General features: G+C 34.1%; 1 protein-coding gene and 1 long non-coding RNA gene across 5 annotated transcripts in view; one reads left to right on the plus strand and one right to left on the minus strand.

The window, feature by feature from the left end:
* Positions 1-6,470, minus strand: part of LOC134728831 (uncharacterized) — a 305,274-nt gene extending 298,804 nt beyond the window's left edge. For all 3 annotated transcript variants that reach the window (XR_010109668.1, XR_010109666.1, XR_010109667.1), the window contains exon 1: positions 6,133-6,470. This is a non-coding gene — a long non-coding RNA (uncharacterized LOC134728831). The remainder of the gene's footprint in view (positions 1-6,132) is intronic.
* On the plus strand, positions 992-19,199 carry UFM1 (ubiquitin fold modifier 1). Of its 2 annotated transcripts, XM_003806916.5 has the most exons (6): positions 992-6,116; positions 6,194-6,250; positions 10,425-10,482; positions 14,279-14,318; positions 15,487-15,519; positions 16,901-19,199. In XM_003806916.5, coding segments are annotated over exons 1-6 (258 nt in total). In that variant the 5' UTR covers positions 992-6,114; the 3' UTR covers positions 16,969-19,199. The 2 variants fall into 2 exon arrangements, with proteins under 2 accessions (XP_003806964.1, XP_008957139.1); XM_008958891.4 differs by lacking the exons at positions 992-6,116; positions 6,194-6,250 and adding an exon at positions 6,289-6,422.
* The last annotated feature ends 200 nt before the right edge of the window (positions 19,200-19,399 follow it).

Consider the following 19,399-nt stretch of genomic DNA (forward strand, 5'->3'; position numbering starts at 1 on the left):
CATATGTCAAACCTTAGGCCTACAAAACATAATCCCCTTTTGCTCATTTTCTGATTTTTAAAAGAAATAACAGTACCCATCCTGAATGCTTTGTATTTTATCGTAGGAAAAAAAGTAAGTTAGTGAATGTAATAGCACTTCAAAAAGAACAAAATGCTATATAAATTTCTTACATCCCTTAGAGACAACCAACAGCCATGTTATCATGGCTATTTCTACTGTGGTTGGTCATGATGAAGAAATATAAAAAATGTTTTGTATATCTAAGAACAGCAGTATTAAGTTGAAAATAATATTAACATTTAAATGGTAATCTAGAATATATCCCAATTCATAATATGGCAAGTTATGATGCAATTTTAAAATAATTCATTGTCACATTGGCTTTAATACTTCCTAAATGCCTCAAAGAACAATGACTACTAGATGACCTTGTTAATTCCTAGGGCAAAACATACAAAATTAAACATTGTAGGGATATAGATGCTGCCTCAAAAAATAACAATAAAAAACATTATAGGGAAAATGAGCATTGCATAATTCCATTAGGGAAACTAAAAAAAAAAAAGTAAAATATTATTTAGATACAAATCTCGTACAAGAATTCACAAAATAGAATATTACAGAACAGTAAAATAAGAAGCTAAGAAGATAATGTTATTCTCTTTAAATTACATGCTTTACCCTGATGTGACTACTAAGTTCAGTTTGCAAAAAATTTAAGTGAAAATTTTTCAGTAAGTGTAGAAATGACTTTTTTTTAGTCAGTAACCATTTTACATTATCATTTGGAGGCAACATGCTTCAGTTTGAAGTATATTTTCCATTCCTCTATTTTTTAACTCTATATTTATATCAATTATGTCACCGTTCTTTTCATCTTATTTTTATAAGCATAATTTATTTTATTTTTAAAATAAACTGGTTTCTTTTCTAAATAACATGTTTATTCACATTTGCATTTTTTTGTTTTTTTTAATTATTTTAACTGCCATTTTTATTTTCTTATGTCAGTGTAATTCTATATCTTAAACATCCTTAATCATTATTTGACTTTATTAAGAATAGAACTTTAAGAGAGAGAAGCTTTCACAGACTATGTGTATTTATATGCCATTTACTTCTGTAGCAGACAATTTAATGTCTGCTACAAAATGTTTTACTTATAAAATAACTCTTCCATAGGTAGATGGGAAAATAAATCCATAAATTAAGACTCCAAGAACTTTAGACAGAAATGAGAACTTCCACTACCATCCTCATCCCCAAAGTATCACATGTCCTCAATGCACAAGTTGCCATTCTTCAGGGGATTAATTACAGGACACTTCTGAAGTGAGAACTATTTTTGCCAAAGTTTTGCCAAGGTTCACTTACAAATCACAAATGTTTTATTCTTCCTATACCAGTGAAGAATACAGCAAAAACTAATGGAAAAAACCTGACTGCATATAGTTTTAAATTATACCTTAGAGAAAGCATGGGAATATCCCTGAGCCCATCTCACCAATAAAGATAGACTAACTTCCCTGTGGTAGTTATATTCATAATTGCCCAAACTTGGAAGCAGCAAAGATGTCCCTTAGTGGGTAAATGGGTCAATAAACTGTGGTTCATCTAGACAATTGACTATTATTCAGCACTTAAAATAAATAAGTGATCAAGCCATGAAAAAACATGCAGGCACCTAAATGCATATTACTGAGTGAAAGACGCCAATCTGAAAAGACTACATACTGTATGATTCTACAACATTCTGGAAAAGGCATAACTACAGAGACAGTAAAAAAATCAGTGGTTGTCAGGGGCTAAGCAGGAGGGAGGGTGAATAGGTGGAGCACAGAACTTTCAGGGCAGTGGACTATTCTGTATGATACTATAATGGTAGATACATGTCAATGTATATTTGTCTAAACCCATAGAATGTACAACACCAAGAGTTAACCCTAATGTGAACTATGGGCTCTGGGTGATAATGATGTGTCAATGTGGGCTCATCATCCGTAATAAACGTACCACTCTGCTGAAGGATGTTGAAAATGTGAGAGGCTATGAATATGTAGGGATAGGAAGTATCTTTATCTGCTCAATTTTGCGGTGAACCTAAAACTGCTCTAAAAAATAAAGTCTATAAAAAAAATACTCTGGGCTGGAGAAAGGAGGAGAAGAAAATGATAAACATTGTAAGGTCTCCCTGAAAGATGGCCCTATTCCTTCATCCCTAGGGAAACAATCTCTAGGGAATTTCAGAATCAGAGAAAAGATGCCCAGTTCCTGCTCCCATTGAAGCCCAGGAAGACAACAAGGTTCCCTTCATTCTAGGGAGAAAAGCATGTTATCTTTAGTCAAAGATATCTGAGCTCTTCTGGGTTCCCTGTAGCCACAGGGTGGTACAAGAGGGCACTTTTCTTACATCCCTTAGAGACAACAAACAGTCCTAAAGTCGTCTTGCCAGCACACAAAAAGGAGTGATATCACCAGACAAAAATGAGATGTCATGTGTCTCAGATGTTTGGAGTGGATACAAATATCACTGAGAATATGGAGAGATGATGACAAAGGACCAGACGTCACAGTCCTCTGAAGCCTGTATTCTACATAAAACTGCAAGAAGAGTCATGTGGGGAGAAACTACAAATAGATCTAAAAATCTCAACTTGAATAAGAAAACCTTAAGTTAATAGAAAAAAGTAAAAATAGAACATTAATATTTACCTCATTTAGCTGGTGGAAGGATAAAAATATGTAAATGCGGGAAAAAAAAACTCATGGTTGAAATGGATTTGTCAGAGGCTACTTCAGTTTTTCTAAAAGTAATGTTTCCATTAAATGAAGAATTCGCACAATATTTAGAGAGAAAATTTAATTATACCAGACTGTTAAATTCCTGTTTTTCACAGTTCAAAATGCCATTTTGTAATAAAGATATTTTACAAATTCTGTGGTTAAAATATTCCACGTTTTGTGATTAAGCCTCAAATTTAGAAACATTGTAGTCAATGAGCTTCGTAGAAAAGTCATTTCTTTTTCTCACTGAATTTTAGGAAATATTTGGGAAAAATATGTAACTGTAACAATCAAATGTAGCACATTTAGAGCTATAGTCTTCTGTAAGGGCTTGCCTGGACTTGCTAGGCTCTGATCTCACCTGGGTTTCATTGTTCTTTTTGACTCAAAGGAATGTAAATATTCTCTAACCTTCTAGTCCTTACCTTGAAAAATAACACAGCATTTACATATTCCCAAGTACTTCTGTAACCAAATCCACTCTCTCCTCTTTGTATAAGGCTTCTTGTCACTAAATTATGACTTATAGCCAAGGCATCAAAGTTTAAAGTCTATATTTTGTCATTGATTTGTACAAAGTGGTTAATACCAGCCAAAAATAAATCTTAATGAATTTTGAGTCATTATTATCATTGCTTCAATGATATCAATGCCTTTTAGTGGATTCTGAGGGGAGAAAAGGCAATAGAAAAAAATGAACAGATTAAAGTACTATTAAAATATCAGTCAATTATTAATTGATCAGTCTATAATTTGTTCCCTGTAATATAAAGTATTTGGAATAGAACACCTTAAGATTTATTCAGGTGCAGATGTTTCAAGATTACATAATTTGACTATCAGATGGTTCTAGTCATAATCGTAAATACAATCAAATTATGGTGAAAATGAAAGAATTTTTTTTGGCATCCGGAGGAATATAAAAAATAAAGTTGGCTATAAAAATAACTAGTCAGAAGAATTTCTATGACTATGGAAGCAAATCTTTTTAGTCCTTATGTAAATTTAATTTCCTTCTGGCTTTCTTCTAATAATGGGAAATTTATATGCATTTGCAAATAGAATATTGGTATGCTTCATTGACATTTAATGAGGTCTAACATGGTCACACTGTGCACTTCTACAATCATTTCTGCCTCTACATGATACTAATTGGATCTTTTCCAAAACACATTAGGCCATTTATGCTATTTGTTGTCTTAAAATGTTCCACTGCCAATTATCTCCAAAAATTTGCTCCAGAGTTTGCTTCTGATTACAGCCATTAAATGTACTTTAACATTTTAACTTTTCAGTAAAAGAGAAGGTCCTTGTTTTGCTATAAAATTTTCCAATTGCAAATCCCTTCACAAAGTTAAAAAATTGATTATAAATAAATCCATTTATAATTTCTTTCTTGTCCTAAGCAAAATAAAACTCAGGAGGCTGCAGAAATCATGCTGTGACTCTGAGGAGACAAACATGAGAAGCAGAGTTGGGGATTGAGGTGAAAAAGAATTCTAAATATTTAGAAACAGCTGCTATTTAATATCTCAAGAGATGTTATTTTGATATACAAATGTATTTTCTGAAGCAGCAGAATCTGAGTACTAAAGTCACACTGTCTGGGACTGAATTCTGTTTTCACCACTTTTTATACATACAGTAAAAGCTCTCTGATTAATATCCATTTTTCTCTTTAGGATTTTGCCACGTTTTGATTCATGAGCAGAAACCAAACTATAAATAGCAGGATGCAAATTTTGTTTCAAAATGTATAATATGTAGTCTTATAGACTGTAAATATGTACACTCATCTCTTTCATTATTATTTGGCTAGCTGACAATAGGTAGACACAATCACAGTTTTATCCTTATTACTATTCTCACAAGTTTTAGTCACACCCACTAATAGAATACTTTCAGCTATTAAGGCTGTAACTGTTGATCCCTTTATCTGTCAATCAATATTTGGCTTCATCTACATATATGGTAAGACCATTATTTTAAAAAGTGAGGATGGCTGTCATGAGAATATTGGAGTCTTACTTGCCTACACTCAGAACCAGAACTCTCTCCACTGGGAAATGTCACCATAGAAGATCAGTTGGCTGCAAAATTATTGTAAAGATGAATTTGATCTCCATTATCCCTACTACAGTTCCTTCCTGGTTCCTCTCTTAAGTATCTCTCCTTAAGAATCTGATGCATATTCTAAAGATCAACTAGATTGCCCCATTATTTTAATGCCTACCTGCTTCCTCCTTTGTCTATTCATGCTGTTTTAAAAGGGCATTTCAGTCATTGTGAGACAGACGCATATTTTCCAAACACAGAGGTTTAGATCTGTAATAAAGTTTAGAGGACAATTTTCTTCCGTCATCACTACACAGGATGTTAGATCCTAGAGAGTTGACGCCTACCTGCCTTACTCATCTTGGATTCCCCAGAGTTTAGCTTAGCGCCGGGCAAATAGAAAGGGTTCAAAGTTGGTTGTTAAATTGAATAAATGTGGTCAATGATTAGCAACTTAGCGCACTGGTTTAATTAGACCATATAACAAATTACTGAAATCTCCTGTTCATAGATGTGTCTTCCCAACTAGACGCCACGTTCCCCAAACGTAGAAACCTCATTTTTTCTCACCAACCCCAGCGGGAGTCTTGGCATAGATAATTCGTACTTGATAGCTGTCTTACTTAACCGAAATTCAATAGTTATAAATCAGTATCGGAAAGTAAAGCGTGAAGGAGAAACTGTGAGAAATGTAAAGGATATAACAGGATTGGTTTGCTGGAAAGACAGAAGAAAACTAATGATAAAGCAGTGTTGCAATTCCTGCTTCTGGAGCACCAATTAAGCTTTTCCGCGCTCAGGTTGCCTTAGCAACTTTAGAGCGCGTCCGCCCCAGCCCCGCCCCCGGCCTCGCCCCGAGCTTCGCCCCAAGTCCATCTCGCTCATCCGACTACCCCGTAACCTTACTTCCGCCCCAACCTGCCAACTGGAACCTAGGGTCCTACACTCTATGCCCACGCTTATTCTGCCTGACTAAAAATATGGTAGCAAATTACCAAAGTTAGAAAGATATCTTATAAAATATAATCCGTACTTTTTTTTTAGATATATAAACGCAAAAGCACAAGATATTTGTAATTTAAAAGCGCCACCTAGCATGAGCTCTTAGGGCCAATTTTCAGGCAGTGCGTTGGATAGCAACAACTTCGGAGGTCCCCAGTTTGCAGAGGGAGACGTGGACGTGAGTGGAGCGGGGTGGTCCCCAGCACACTAGAGGAAGTCGGGCTACCCCTGCGGAGTTGTCGTGTGTTCTAGATTCATTCCGGCACCACCATGTAAGTGTTTGCTTACCGACTGCCTTAATTCCCGGTCCAGCTGCCCGACCCTGACTCTCTCTCGCTCTTTTCCTCAGGTCGAAGGTTTCCTTTAAGATCACGCTGACGTCGGACCCACGGCTGCCGTACAAAGTGTGAGTAGCTCGGCCGAGATGGGCCTTTTGGGGCCGGACAAGACGGGGCTGGGTTGGGGATGATCCGAGCCTTTCCAAGAACTACCCCACGCAGTCTTCATCTCTTCACTTCATCTACTTTGCTGGCTCGCGCCCTTCCAGGAGCCTTTCCCACCGGAGCCTGCGAGGAGAGGTCCGTACTTGCTCGCTAAGTGTCAGCTTGGCAGCTTGGCCCCGTCACGAGGGTGTGGGTGTGTTTCTGATTAGTGACCTCCCCTCGGAATTCATTTGGTGGGCAGGTGGCGCGGGAGGACAGGTGGACCAGGTTCTGGTAATTTGCTGGGATTCTTAAATAGTCCCCATCTGCTGGATATTAGAAAAGCGTTTCAGCGCTTTGGCCAGCTGGTTGAGGAAGTTAAGGAAGACATTCCATCTTGATAGTCAAGACTTTGAAATTACTTGAACATTTGTTATTCCGCGGCTTCTGAGTTTCATTGTGTATGAGTAACTCAGCAATCGGGCATCACAAAGTAATGAGACTCAGATCACACCCTTCCTATGCTGGAATTTAATAGAGTATTTAGTAGGAATGGGAAATGCAGATAGGGGATAGTTTATCCATGTGGGGCCTTTACTTATCCTTCGCAGTTGAGTGATAGATTTTAAGTAAACACTCTTGAGGTTATTGCAGTTGGAAGTAGCATGAAATGTAGCAAAGAACAGGATTACAATAGAATTTTTTGCATAATTAATTAGTACCTTGGCCTACCTAGCTGACTGATAAATTTCAATGATTTACCAATCCATGATCCATACAACCTCTCAGCCTTTTCCTCCCTTGATCTTTTCATCTCCAAAATATCCTTGTTACACTTTATCTCAGGTGTTCATGGTTGCAGCCTAGAACCTTAAGATTCCAATAATTGCTCCATCTCTGAGATGTCGTTTACAGGCACTCTTATGGATAAATACATTCTCTCCTACCTGATTTACTATAATTTCTCATCTACAACGTTTCATTTAATCCGTTAATCACAGTGATTTTTTATCTGTAGCTGTCCCCACTTCTATTCCTTACCTTACTCCTTATATAGTTAAGAGTCCATTGGTCCACCTTTAAATCATTCTCATGCAAACACCCTCAACTCTGGTGGCCCTGTCTCTCCTCTCAGCATATTTTGGTTAGTGAAACACCAACTCTGAAACCAGCTGTTTGTATTATCTGTACATAGCTGACTGCCCCTGGAGAAAATAACAGACTGGAGGGTTTACGTTAAATTCATGACTACAATTAATAGTACCTAGTACTTAATACATTCTTCAAGTTTGCTCATTTTCCTCCTTATTCTCAGAAAAGATTGTTTAAAAATTTCAAACTTTCCACAGCTGCTGTCTCCCTTGCTATCAAGCCATCAGAGGGAAATTCTATCATCTTTACACCAATGTAAACCTACCACTACATGGATAAATCCGTTAATTTCCCATCCTGTTAGAATGGAAAAAATGACTTCACTCCTATGAAAAACCACTTGAGCTATAGTTCCCATCTATTTCAGTCTTGTCAAGATTAAAGTAGATGGAGTCCAGTGCCCCCTCTCTCCTCATGATTGGTTTTTCCCTTTATACTGGATTATTCTCATCAATATGCAAATGTACTCGAAAGAGACCGTGAGAAGGAAGGAAGAAAATGATAAAGTAGGACAATAACATTAAGAGCCTGGAACATTGTACCAGTTCAGTTAATATGTGGTGACTGAATGAATTTAGTAGGTACAACTGTTGTTTAGTATGTATGTGTGCGTGTGTAGTTGTGTGTGTATGTGTATAAGGATGTGTGTGTGGAAAATTCACATAACGTGTAAATGTGTGTACAAGGGTATCTGTGCTATATTTTCTTTTCAAAGTACATGGTAACTAGTACTTGGGTACTTGACAAGCTTGCCCTTTTAATCTTTGCTTCCTTTACACATGTTATTTTCTGTGCTTAGAATGCAGTCTCATGATCACAACATATTTTATAATAATAAAAATCTCACCTCTATGAAGTTTGTTTTTTTTTCTTTCTTTCTTTCTTTTTTTTTTTTTTTGTGAAACAAAGTCTCGCTCTGTTGCCCAGGTTGGAGTGCAGTGGCGCGATCTTGGCTCACTGCAACGCCCGCCTTCCCAGTTCTTCTCCTTCCTCAGCCTCCCAAATAGCTGGGACCACAGGTGCGTGCCACCACGCCCGGCTAATTTTTTGTATTTTTAGTAGAGACGGGGTGTCACTGTGTTAGCCAGGATGGTTTCCATCTCCTGACCTCGTGATCTGCCCACCTCGGCCTCCCAAAGTTCTGGGATTATAGGCGTGAGCCACCCCTTCTGGCCAAAGATTTTTCTAATTGTCCACAGAGTTAATCTCGCCCTTCTTGAGTTACCTGTGGACTTAGTCTTTATAATAATTCTTACCAATTTATGTTATTATTTTGTTTATATATTTATTTAAAAAACAAATGATGCCAGTAATTTACTTCAAAAATTCTCATTAATGTAAATTTATTCAAAACACTAGGATAATTTAAGTACCGATTTTATGAAATGACTGGCAAATACAACTTTAGATAAGATCTGTGGAGTCACTGTAACTCATTTTCTCTAATTTTCTGCCAGTTAGAACTTGCATTAAAAGATGTTTTCATTTTTGATTTGTTTTTATTGGCTTGTCTGTGGACACTCACCAACTTAATATAGAGATAGAAACTTACTTTAATGAGCATCAGTATGACATCTAGGTATATTGTAAGGACATTTCCAAGTCTCCGATTTAAAAGTGAATTGAACTCCAAGGGTTTAGAAGTTCTCCAATTGATGCAGAGTTTTAGGAAAATGAATCTCAGATTCTTAACTACATATATACTGCAAAAATACTTTGTAAAATACTGTTGCCTAGTTTGTAAACTATGACATTGCCAGTTCGTTAGTTTTTAAACAAATGGCTATCCTTTATATGTTTTTAATTTTTTCCACCCCCCCAAAAACATTAGTAAAGAAAGGGTAAAAATGATACCCATTTTCATCCTTTAATAGTATTTTGGAGTTGTGGAATGAGAGCAGCCAAGAAATCTATTCACATTTCTATTACTGAAAACTGGTACCATATGCTGTTCCTGTTATAATGATTCTTATAGTCAGAGATCTGTAGACTGAGTGAGGAGCCTGGGCATATACATGAGAATAATGGTAGCTGGTATTGAGACACTTAAGAACAATACAATAATATGGTGGACAAATAGAGAAGTTTCAGTGAGAAATGTTAGCTTGTCAGTCTCCTCTGCTTTGAAAGATTGTTTTCTGTTTTCACTCATTGTAATTTATGTTACCTTAGGAATCTTATTTTTTAAAAGAAGTTTTAAAAACCTCTTACTGTGTCTTTAAGTGTTTTCTTAAGGTATAAAGGAAATTTCTGTTTTGATTTTTTTTATTGGAAAGTTCATACAGATTGACCCTGGGACTAAGTCATTAAGAAAAAAAAAAATCTATTTATTCATGATCTTTAAAATACTTGCCGTTATATGAGTCAGTTAACAAAATCACTCATCCCTCTCCAAAATGTTATTTCACATTTTACTTAGCCCACTTTGAATGATGGTAGAAAAATCACTTCATTGTTGGCATTTTGACATAATGAACTTCATGCATTTTCATTAATTTGGTCTACTAATTTTGAACATGATTATTAAGAGTACACAGAAGGTTCATCAAAAGCTTTATGATCCAGTGATGCTTCCCAGGTAGCCTTCTACTTATAATGAAAATGATAACATTACTGGGTCAAGTGCATAGATATTTAGATGGGAGGTAAAGTGGACTGAAGACCAAGGAGAGCTTCACCTTTTTGAAATCCATCTCTAGAAACAAACAGCAGTTCATATGCTAGACTTACATGTATGAAAGTATTAGAAATATATAAATCTACACCTGTAAAGGTTAATTCTCAAGTGGAGCTCGGGCACCATCCCAGCTCTAAGGCTATTTGCTGTTTGGGTTGTTATTATTATTATTTTGAGTTAAAGAATATAGTATGCAATCAAAATCACTAACTTTGAAACTGAAAAGACAGCTTTGTCCAGATTGGCTACAGTAGTGGAAATAAGGAACAAAGGGGCTTTTTTAGAAAATGGTGACTTTAAAAGAAACTGTTTTAAAATTCTTCTTGCAGACTCAGTGTTCCTGAAAGTACACCTTTCACAGCAGTCTTAAAGTTTGCAGCAGAAGAAGTAAGTACAGAAGTTGGAACAACCTTTATGGAATGCGGTTTGCCAATATGCTTCAAATGTCTTTAAGAGTTGCATGCACTTTGACCCATCATTTCCATGTGGCTTCATTACTAGGTTTATGTTATCAAAAAGTAGGATGATAGTTAAGACTTACTTTCAGATATAAGAAGCATGAGTTAAACAAACTGACATATCTGATTAATGCAACCATTGAAAATTAGAAGAATTTAATGAATTTTTATGAGCATTTTTATGAAAACTGAAAAGGTGCTGATTTTTAAATGTTTTTTAAAATGCAACATTGTATCACATTATATTCTATATACTCATATTTTACTAGTCTTGATTCCAAAATTGCAATTTCATAAAATCTTTATCACAGTTTTCAAATTTTCTATATGAGCACGTGGACTGTCAGTAAAATTTGTTGTTTTGAAAAGTTTCTAGTTTTGTAAAACATGTTTGAATTTTCTGTTTCATAAGAAACAATTTTTTTCATCCAAAATTATTAGAAATATCTATAATGCAACTTTTTGGACATGACACTTGAAAAAGTAGCTTGATCTGGTAGAAATGGCACCCAAATGTGACTTCGGAGACTTAGGGTTCCTGTTGTAGGTGCGTCATTAGTTAGCTATGTGACATGATGCAAATCCCTCTTTTTTATTCTGCAAAATGGAAGTAGTTAATACCTGTCCTTCCTCTGTGATCAAGTGATTTTGAGTAAAAACATTATTTCCTGAAATTTTCTGTTGAAGTTAAAAGTGCTAAACAGGTACGTTGTAACCCAAATCAAAACGTTTTGGTTCAGAATCTTTTGAAAAGTTTATAGTCACAGAAAAATAATTTTCATAACTACATTAATAAAAAATAGCTTAACACACAATCCTGCCCTGTACTTCACTGATTTATGGCAAGTCAGCCAATCCATCAGTGCTCAAAGCTCCTTGTATTGTCAGGAATCACTAACATTATTTGTCACTCATTCAGAATTAAACTGCCAACTAGTAGCATTTGTTTTGTGTCTGATAGATTCTTCATGCGGAAAGAATAAGTAAAATGAGATGGGACACAAATCTGAGTATAGCATTGTCATTACTTTTTGCTGCACAGATTACTTGCAAGAAATATTCTAGTCTGGGGCATAACAGAATCCACAAATTCCAGATTTAAGAAGTAGATCTATATAAGCTTTATTTAATATTTGTTATATTTTTTAGTTACTCATTGTGTGTCCTTTATAATGCAAAGGCATTTTTTGTGATCTTGGTTTTCTAATTAAAGTAGAAGAAAATCTTAACATACAGTAGTGAATAAGAAACACCACACAACCATATATATTGATTAAGGTAGTTTATAAGTAAAGCTTACAGTAGAGTAAGCTACAGAAAAGAAAATATTAAGAAAACCATAAGAGAAAGTATATTTACTATTCATTAAGTGGAAAAGGATCACTATTATGAATCATAGGTGTTACATATTTAGAAAGGATATGACTTTCAGATCGTTGTGAGAGGGGCTTTCACAAGATAACATTGTAGAATCATTCAGTGAGAACAAAAGTTGACTCAAGAAAGCAAGAGTCTGGATTTAAATCCCTGGTAAAATTGCCTTAGTAAGCAATAATAAAATTTCCCAGCACATGACTGGGGTAAGTAATGAATTGTTGAAACCTGCAAAGAGCCCTAAATTATAAGAATTATGGGGGATCGGAGGAGGAAAATAAATGAAAACAGAAGACCATAAAAGAATACTTTGCATTCAGTAGAAAACCTGTCAGTACTGTAGGACAAAAAGGAATAGATTCTGCATTTTACATCACCAGTGATGCCTCCTCATGGTTTAACCATTTCTTCCACATTCTGCCTAAAGGGAAAACTGTGTCAGCAATTGCTTTTGGTTTTTAAAGTTATAGGTTGCTACTACATGGATGTGACTGAGAAAATACATAGATTATCTTAAAATGGGCATGATGTAAAAGACTCAATCAGTAGGGTAACTAAAAACTTTGTAGTACTCTAGCTTTGGAAATCTGAGAGGCCTATATAGTTCATTTGAGTGTTTGATCAAATTCTTATTGAGATTACAGCCTGTGCAAAATATTTGTGATGCATTTTTAAGTTTACTTAAGTACACTTTGAAATTCTTTAAAAATTTTAAAATCTTTAAAAGGACACAATTAAGAGTGTACCACATTGAGATTAAAATGTGTTTATTATTAATTTGTACATAATACTATAACAAGTAATTGTTCTCAGGTATGTTTAAGGCCTTATTTTAAAAGTTGATTCTTCAGTTTCTAATTTAAAATAAGCTTTTAGTTTTTCTCAACTATGTATATGTAATGATTATAAATGCCTAGAGTAGTGTTTCCCAGACAACTAGAACCACACACAAATTAGTACCACCAAAAAAAAAAAAAAAAACTTCATGAAGAACAGGGATTACTGGTCAAAAAATATGAGAAACACTTCATTTCTGTTAGGAGTATATTAAAGGCTTTTGAGAAGACCACTAGTTAAATGTGTTTTCCAAACTTGATCACAAAACTCAACTATAATATCTATAAAGTTAGTCCATAGCACAAACATGCTTAAATTTGTTGGATAAATGCATAAACCGTGAAGACATAAACACACTTTGGCAACTGCTGGTCTCTTTAAGAGATGGAATCTACCTTTTAGCTACCAATAAATTCCATACCACATTTCATTGATTTAAAAAACACATCTTTTTAAACATCTCTGAAATAGATCAGGGGAGGCTTGCTATCACTGTTGGCCAAATGGCTTTCACTTAATTGTCTAGGTAACATCATCTACACTTAATTATTATTTCCTAATGACATAATTGGACTATTGCAATCCTTGAGCTTTAAATCAGCAAATCATTACAGAGGAATGTAAGGAATACAAGCCTTGGTTGTTACCTGAAAATCTTCGGTAGGCACCTCCCATTAAACACAGAGAGCATCTGTTCAGATCTTGCAATTTCTATGGAGAAATTTTAGGAATAATCTCATCAGTTTATTTTGCATGTACTTTTTGCTATTCAAGAGAATTATAAATGACAAAATTGATGGATAAGTCCTAAAGAGTAAACATTGATCTGGGCATAAATTGACAGTGGTTTTTCATTTTTGTAATGCATAAAATAAGGTACACTTTTATAATTAATGGTGTCCTAAATACAATCAAAAGCACTGTTTATAATACAGGGTTTTTTTTACAGATAAAGCATATGATATAGTCCAGTTGACCCTTGAATAACGTGGGAGTTAGGGGTTCCAACCCCCTGTGCAGTTGAAAATCTGCATAAAACTTTTTTATTTCTCAAAAACTTTACTAATAGCCTACTGTTGACTGGAAGCCTTACTGATAACACAGACAGGCGATTAATATGTATTTTGTTATGTGTATTATATACTGTATTCTTACAATAACGTTAAAGAAAAAATATTAAGAAAATCATAACAGAAAGTATATTTACTATTCATTAAGTGGAAGTGGACCATGGGAAAGGTCTTAATCCTTGTCTTGTGTTGAGTATACTGAGGAGAAGGAAGAGGAAGGGTTGGTCTTGCTGTCTCAGGAGTAGCGGAGGCAGAAGAAAATCTGCATATGTCATTCAAGGGTCAGCTGTACTTTCCTTGATAGTTTCACTTATTCCAAAAGATTAATCCTACTTTAGAATTATAGAATTGGTATTTGTACCCCATTCTTGCTAATTATCTTATAGTTTTGTGTGTGTGTGTGTGTGTATATATATATATATATATTTTTTTCCTTCTATTTAGTTTAAAGTTCCTGCTGCAACAAGTGCAATTATTACCAATGGTAAGAATTCACTATAAAATTATGTATTACCTCAAATTTATAGAAATGGTGTAAAAGGAACCAAATTAATTAAAATTAAATACAAAAAGCCCCAAGTATATGTATATCAACATAAATGATATACTTACTGGTAAACACTAAGTCAGGGTTATTGTTAATAATTAGCTCCTTTCATTTCTTTGTATATAGCTTTTGATATAGTATAGCACTTTATAATATCTTTTGTCCTTACCAGTTCATGCCAGATTATAACTGAAAATAACTTTATTTAGCAAGTTTTTTTTTTTATTAAGTAAAGTTGTTTGGTAAATGCTTTAGAATATAGAAAGTTAAGCAGGAATGTATCTTTGCTATACCTTTCCTGATAGAAAATTGTTTCTTGTAGGCTTGCAATAATGATAATTTTATTCCGTTTTAGGTATATAATTAAAAATCTTAGTATCTTGGAACACTGATAATCAATGATGATGGAATTAATCTTGTGAGAAAATAGTGAAATAATAAAATGAGGAGTAAAGATTGCAGGGAGGGCTTAACTGTGTTTCAAGTATACAATGCAGTATTGATGAGTGCTGATGCGTTGCCCAGGTGCAGTTTGGACAGGAGATGGGCTTAATGTGCGTGATGTAACTTAGATAAGGTAGAATTTCTCACTCTAAAATATTCTGCATTCTGTCACATTGAAGTGTTTCTCTGTTGGAAAAAAGCTAGCTTACTACCTGGAAAGTTTTAGGTCATAACTTAGTAACGTGTTGAACTAAATGACTTTGTGAGCTCTCCCAGCCTTAAGATATTATGACCTAGAACAATACGAAGATGATTCATGGCATACCTAAGGGGCTTTTTAGTTTTTTGGAAGAAAGGACAAACATTATTTTTAATTCTATATGGCAAAATAGAATTAATAACCTATATTCCATAGAACTTACCAAGATCATTGCATTGACAGACGTTTTTGTCTAACCCAGCAATGTGTATGAATGCAGAATAATAGTAGATTTCAACAGATAATTTACCTGAAAGATTGTCACTCATGTTCTTGGATTTAAATTGTTTGGCTTATGTCTATATACACAACAGCACTATTTTGGCAAATCTCTTTCCTTGCTACTATTTAACCATTTTAGCTTTAGAAATAATGTATGTGATTTTACAACTTATTTTCTAGATGGAATAGGAATAAATCCTGCACAGACTGCTGGTGAGTATTTGAAAACTCATAGAGGAGGAGTGGGTGGGGTTATATATGTCAATTGACACTGAATAGTTAAGCTATTCTAATTACACTTGACAGTATTTTAACATAATGGAGCTGTGTTTTAGGGATTATATACCAGTCTTTACCTGTGTGTCTGAGTAATAAGTTGTTTCATTGTGTATATTGATTGTAGATGTTTTTGGCTACAAGTAACAGAAAACCTAATAGTGGCTTAAGCATTAAGAGTATTTATTATATATAACAAAAAGTCTGTAGATAAGATTGCTTTCTAATTGGAGTATTTTTTGACCTACCTCTTAAGGTAGTTGTGAGATAGTGACTGTAAAGTGCTTAATAGCTTGGATTATTTATAGAAAGCATTCATTAAGTGCTATTATTTTTTTTAAATATAGTCATTTACATTTCAAGGGGCTGAGTCTACATTCAGATCTTCAAACTGTTAAATTTATACAGGTGATATATTGGTGTCCTGACCAGGAGACAGGGTAAAAGTAGTCTCATACTTTATAAAAAGAAGTCTAAAACTTTTTTAAAATTAGTTTTATATTTTTAAAATGTAATCTCTTAGGCTTATAATCTAAAGTTTTAAAATTAGGCATGCTTTAATGTAACCTCATTCTAGAGCAGTAGTTATTTTTAAATTATATTCTAAAGTATTTCTTTATTGTAACAAAATTATGTTGTTTTCATAGGCCTTGCGGTTGAAATTCAGCCATAAAGAAAATGAAGTGATTTAAAATTGCAAATTTTTGTTACTTCAGTAGTTGTTAATATATAATTTTATTAAAAAGGTTTATTGAAAATCGTGAGGCACTTTATTGTATGGATGCCTTTAAACTTAGTAGACAAAGGTTTCTTTTTTTCTTAATCGAGAAACTTTCAATATTTTACAGTAGTTTGAATTACTGCTAACTCTAACATACTGCTTGTTTTATTATCTTTAAAAATTGAATGTGCATATCCTTGATATGAAGAAAATCTCATCAGGCAATTGACCCCAAATATGTCAGGGTATCTAAATTTTTTCACTTGTAGTAATTTACATTTTTTTTCCTGTCCTTAGATATATTATTGTATATTGAAGGAAGTATTCATGATTAAATTATTCACAGTTACTTGATGAAAGTATTCGTCAGAGTTTTCATGGCTGGTGTTATTTTAAATTTTAAGCGTATGTTGGATTGTGAAGATAGGAGAATAGGAACAAGACTTTTAAAAAGCTTGGAATTGGGGTCTTATGATGCTTGAGCTTTTGTACCCATTTTACTGTTTACTAAATCATTTATTATATTTAATAATTGTCAGAATATTAAGATAACTTGATTTTTAGATATCTAACTTTATGTTTTGTTTGTTTGTATAGGAAATGTTTTTCTAAAACATGGTTCAGAACTGCGGATTATTCCTAGAGATCGTGTTGGAAGTTGTTAATATCTGCTACTTGGAACATACGATTGCCTTTCAGAATAAATATTGGTATTTTTTGTTGTTGTAAAATTGAAATCAGGCATTTAACATACTATGAAAACACCAGGAGTCAATGAATAATGAAAGGTGACTCATCTGTCCCTTTTTGTTGTCCATACTCTTCCTATGAAGAGGGAATGCGTATGAATTAAGGCTACTACTGTCACAGAAGATCATAGTCTTTGATGCTACCTCACAACACAAACAGGTAGTTCGTTGGGGGCAAATGAATTAGCCAACTGTTAACTGGAAGCTTTTGATAATTTTTTTTTTTAGAACAATTTGGAACATTAAAATTTACTGAATCGTATATATTCATCTGAGATAAAAATATAAAAAGAATTATGGACCCTGGATGGCAATTTGCTTGATAGCATCTGATTTGCAGACTCATAATTTGATTTTTAATTAAATATATAGGTTATGATGAAGTGAATAGACATATCAGTGAACAGTTAACTATATTAAATTTTTATCATTTACTTTTTTTAAGATTCAGACCTCAGTTATATAAATTTCAGTTTAATATCAACCAAAAAATTAAAATTTTAATCTAACCCTTATGTGTATAAATTGGTATCCCATACCAGCTTTTAATGGTGGACCTGTAGAATCCAGTACTTTTAATGGTGGGAATTTACAGTAGACGCATCCTTTGCTGAGTTATACATTCCTTTATCAATCTCTTTTGATACAACATTTAAAACAAGTAGCTTCAAGAAACCACTGGTGTTTTGAGGATAGTATTTCTAAATAGCATTCAGGAACAGAGTATTATTGCACAGATCTGAAGATCAAAAAAAAGCTCAAGGAAATACAGATCAGAAGTGCTGATGAGTTATATTTATTGAAAACCCAACTTTTAAGGAAGTGCTAAGATCAGTCACCCATGTGAATAAGAAGCCAGGAAAGGAAAGATGGGGAAGCCCAGATCACCAGGCTTCTATTAAGGAGGAAAGCAACAGAGGAAACAGTGAAGGGGAACAGAAGGGGGTAGCAAAGTGTTACAGAAAAGCGGACTGGATAGACAAAACTGCAGAAGGTGTATGTTGGGGAGAACTGAAAGGGAAAACAAAATACTTGACATAGTCTTAAGTAGAAGGCGGCAGTTAGAGAAAACAAAGTATCTACTGGCGTTGTCAACATACAGACTTCAAAATACCCCTTATGAGAATCCAAAGAATGATGTGTGTAAGGGAAGATTTTATTTGCCCTTCCAGAAGAAATCAGTATCTATGCAAATCTTGAAAGACGAAATCAAAGCCCATAATGATTCAGAATCAGTGCTTGACCTCCTGTATTCTGAATGGTGAACTCTGGAAGCAGGGATTGTGTCTGGCTCTTTTTAGAGCTGGAAATGTAGTGGCTTTCATTAAATACTTGCTGTAAAGTCTTTCTAAGACCAATTATTATCTTAGCATGTTTCAGTATCTTCTCTATCATAGGCCCTAAGTTCATTGGGGGAAAAAAAAGAAGAAGATTCAACAGAATCAGCATTTGAAGTGTGCCATTGGTAGTTGTTTATGAAATTACCAGATATTCATAAATGTGACAAATGAACAGCAGGATTATGAATTATCAAAGGAAAAAGTAGTTGCTGAGGTGAAAAAATCTGATGTTTGAGGAAGTTTTTATTTTTATTTATTTGTTTTGTTTTTTTTTTTTTTTTGAGGCAGACTCTCACTCTGTCGCCAGGCTTCTCCTGCCTCAGCCTCACGAGTAGCTGGGACTACAGGCATGCACCACCACGCCCAGCTAATTTTTGTATTTTTAGCAGAGACAGGGAGGAAGTTTTTATTTTTATAAACAAAATCTGATGTTCAGAGGCCCCGTTTCTTACAATAAATGTTGAGTCTTAGTTAAGCAGGAATTTATAAACACCCATTTCCTGACTTTTTGCTTCAATTTAGATTTTTCTCTATTCTGTTTCTAGCACAAAAATTTGCCTGCTGTGTTACAAAAATAAATTTATGTTGTCCTGTGCCATAAAGTGATATATTTAATATTTTTATTCTTTGGTTTTGAACATTGTAAGTTCCTAAAAACATTTTATTAAACAACTAGACATTTTGTTATTAAATAAATGTGATCTGTAATTTCTTTGTGCAGAATGATTTGAAGTATTGTATTCAGTTTACATGCGTTATTGGTTTATAATTAATATATAATGACAATACATTTTGTTATATTGTAAACCATATTGTCTGTTCTTATTATTAGAGCTCTTAATCAGCACACCTTTTGAGTCAGTATATAATACATGTAGTAAAGAAAAAAAGGGCAAAGATGATTAATGACCATAAGTCAGAGAAATTAGTTTATAGTCATCTGCCACAGACATATAGTGATGTTTCGTCCAACAACAGACTGCATATATGACCGTGGTCCCATATTA

The sequence above is a fragment of the Pan paniscus genome, chromosome 14 (assembly GCF_029289425.2).
Source record: "Pan paniscus chromosome 14, NHGRI_mPanPan1-v2.0_pri, whole genome shotgun sequence".
NCBI lineage: Eukaryota > Metazoa > Chordata > Mammalia > Primates > Hominidae > Pan > Pan paniscus.

Bases quoted from the DNA above. Each gene is read 5' to 3' on its own strand.
- UFM1 (XM_008958891.4), top strand. From the start codon at position 6,310: ATGATCCGAGCCTTTCCAAGAACTACCCCACGCAGTCTTCATCTCTTC. The intron at 10,483-14,278 runs GTAAGTACAGAA...CCTTCTATTTAG, and splicing joins TAAAGTTTGCAGCAGAAGAA to TTTAAAGTTCCTGCTGCAAC. The intron at 15,520-16,900 runs GTGAGTATTTGA...TTGTTTGTATAG, and splicing joins AAATCCTGCACAGACTGCTG to GAAATGTTTTTCTAAAACAT.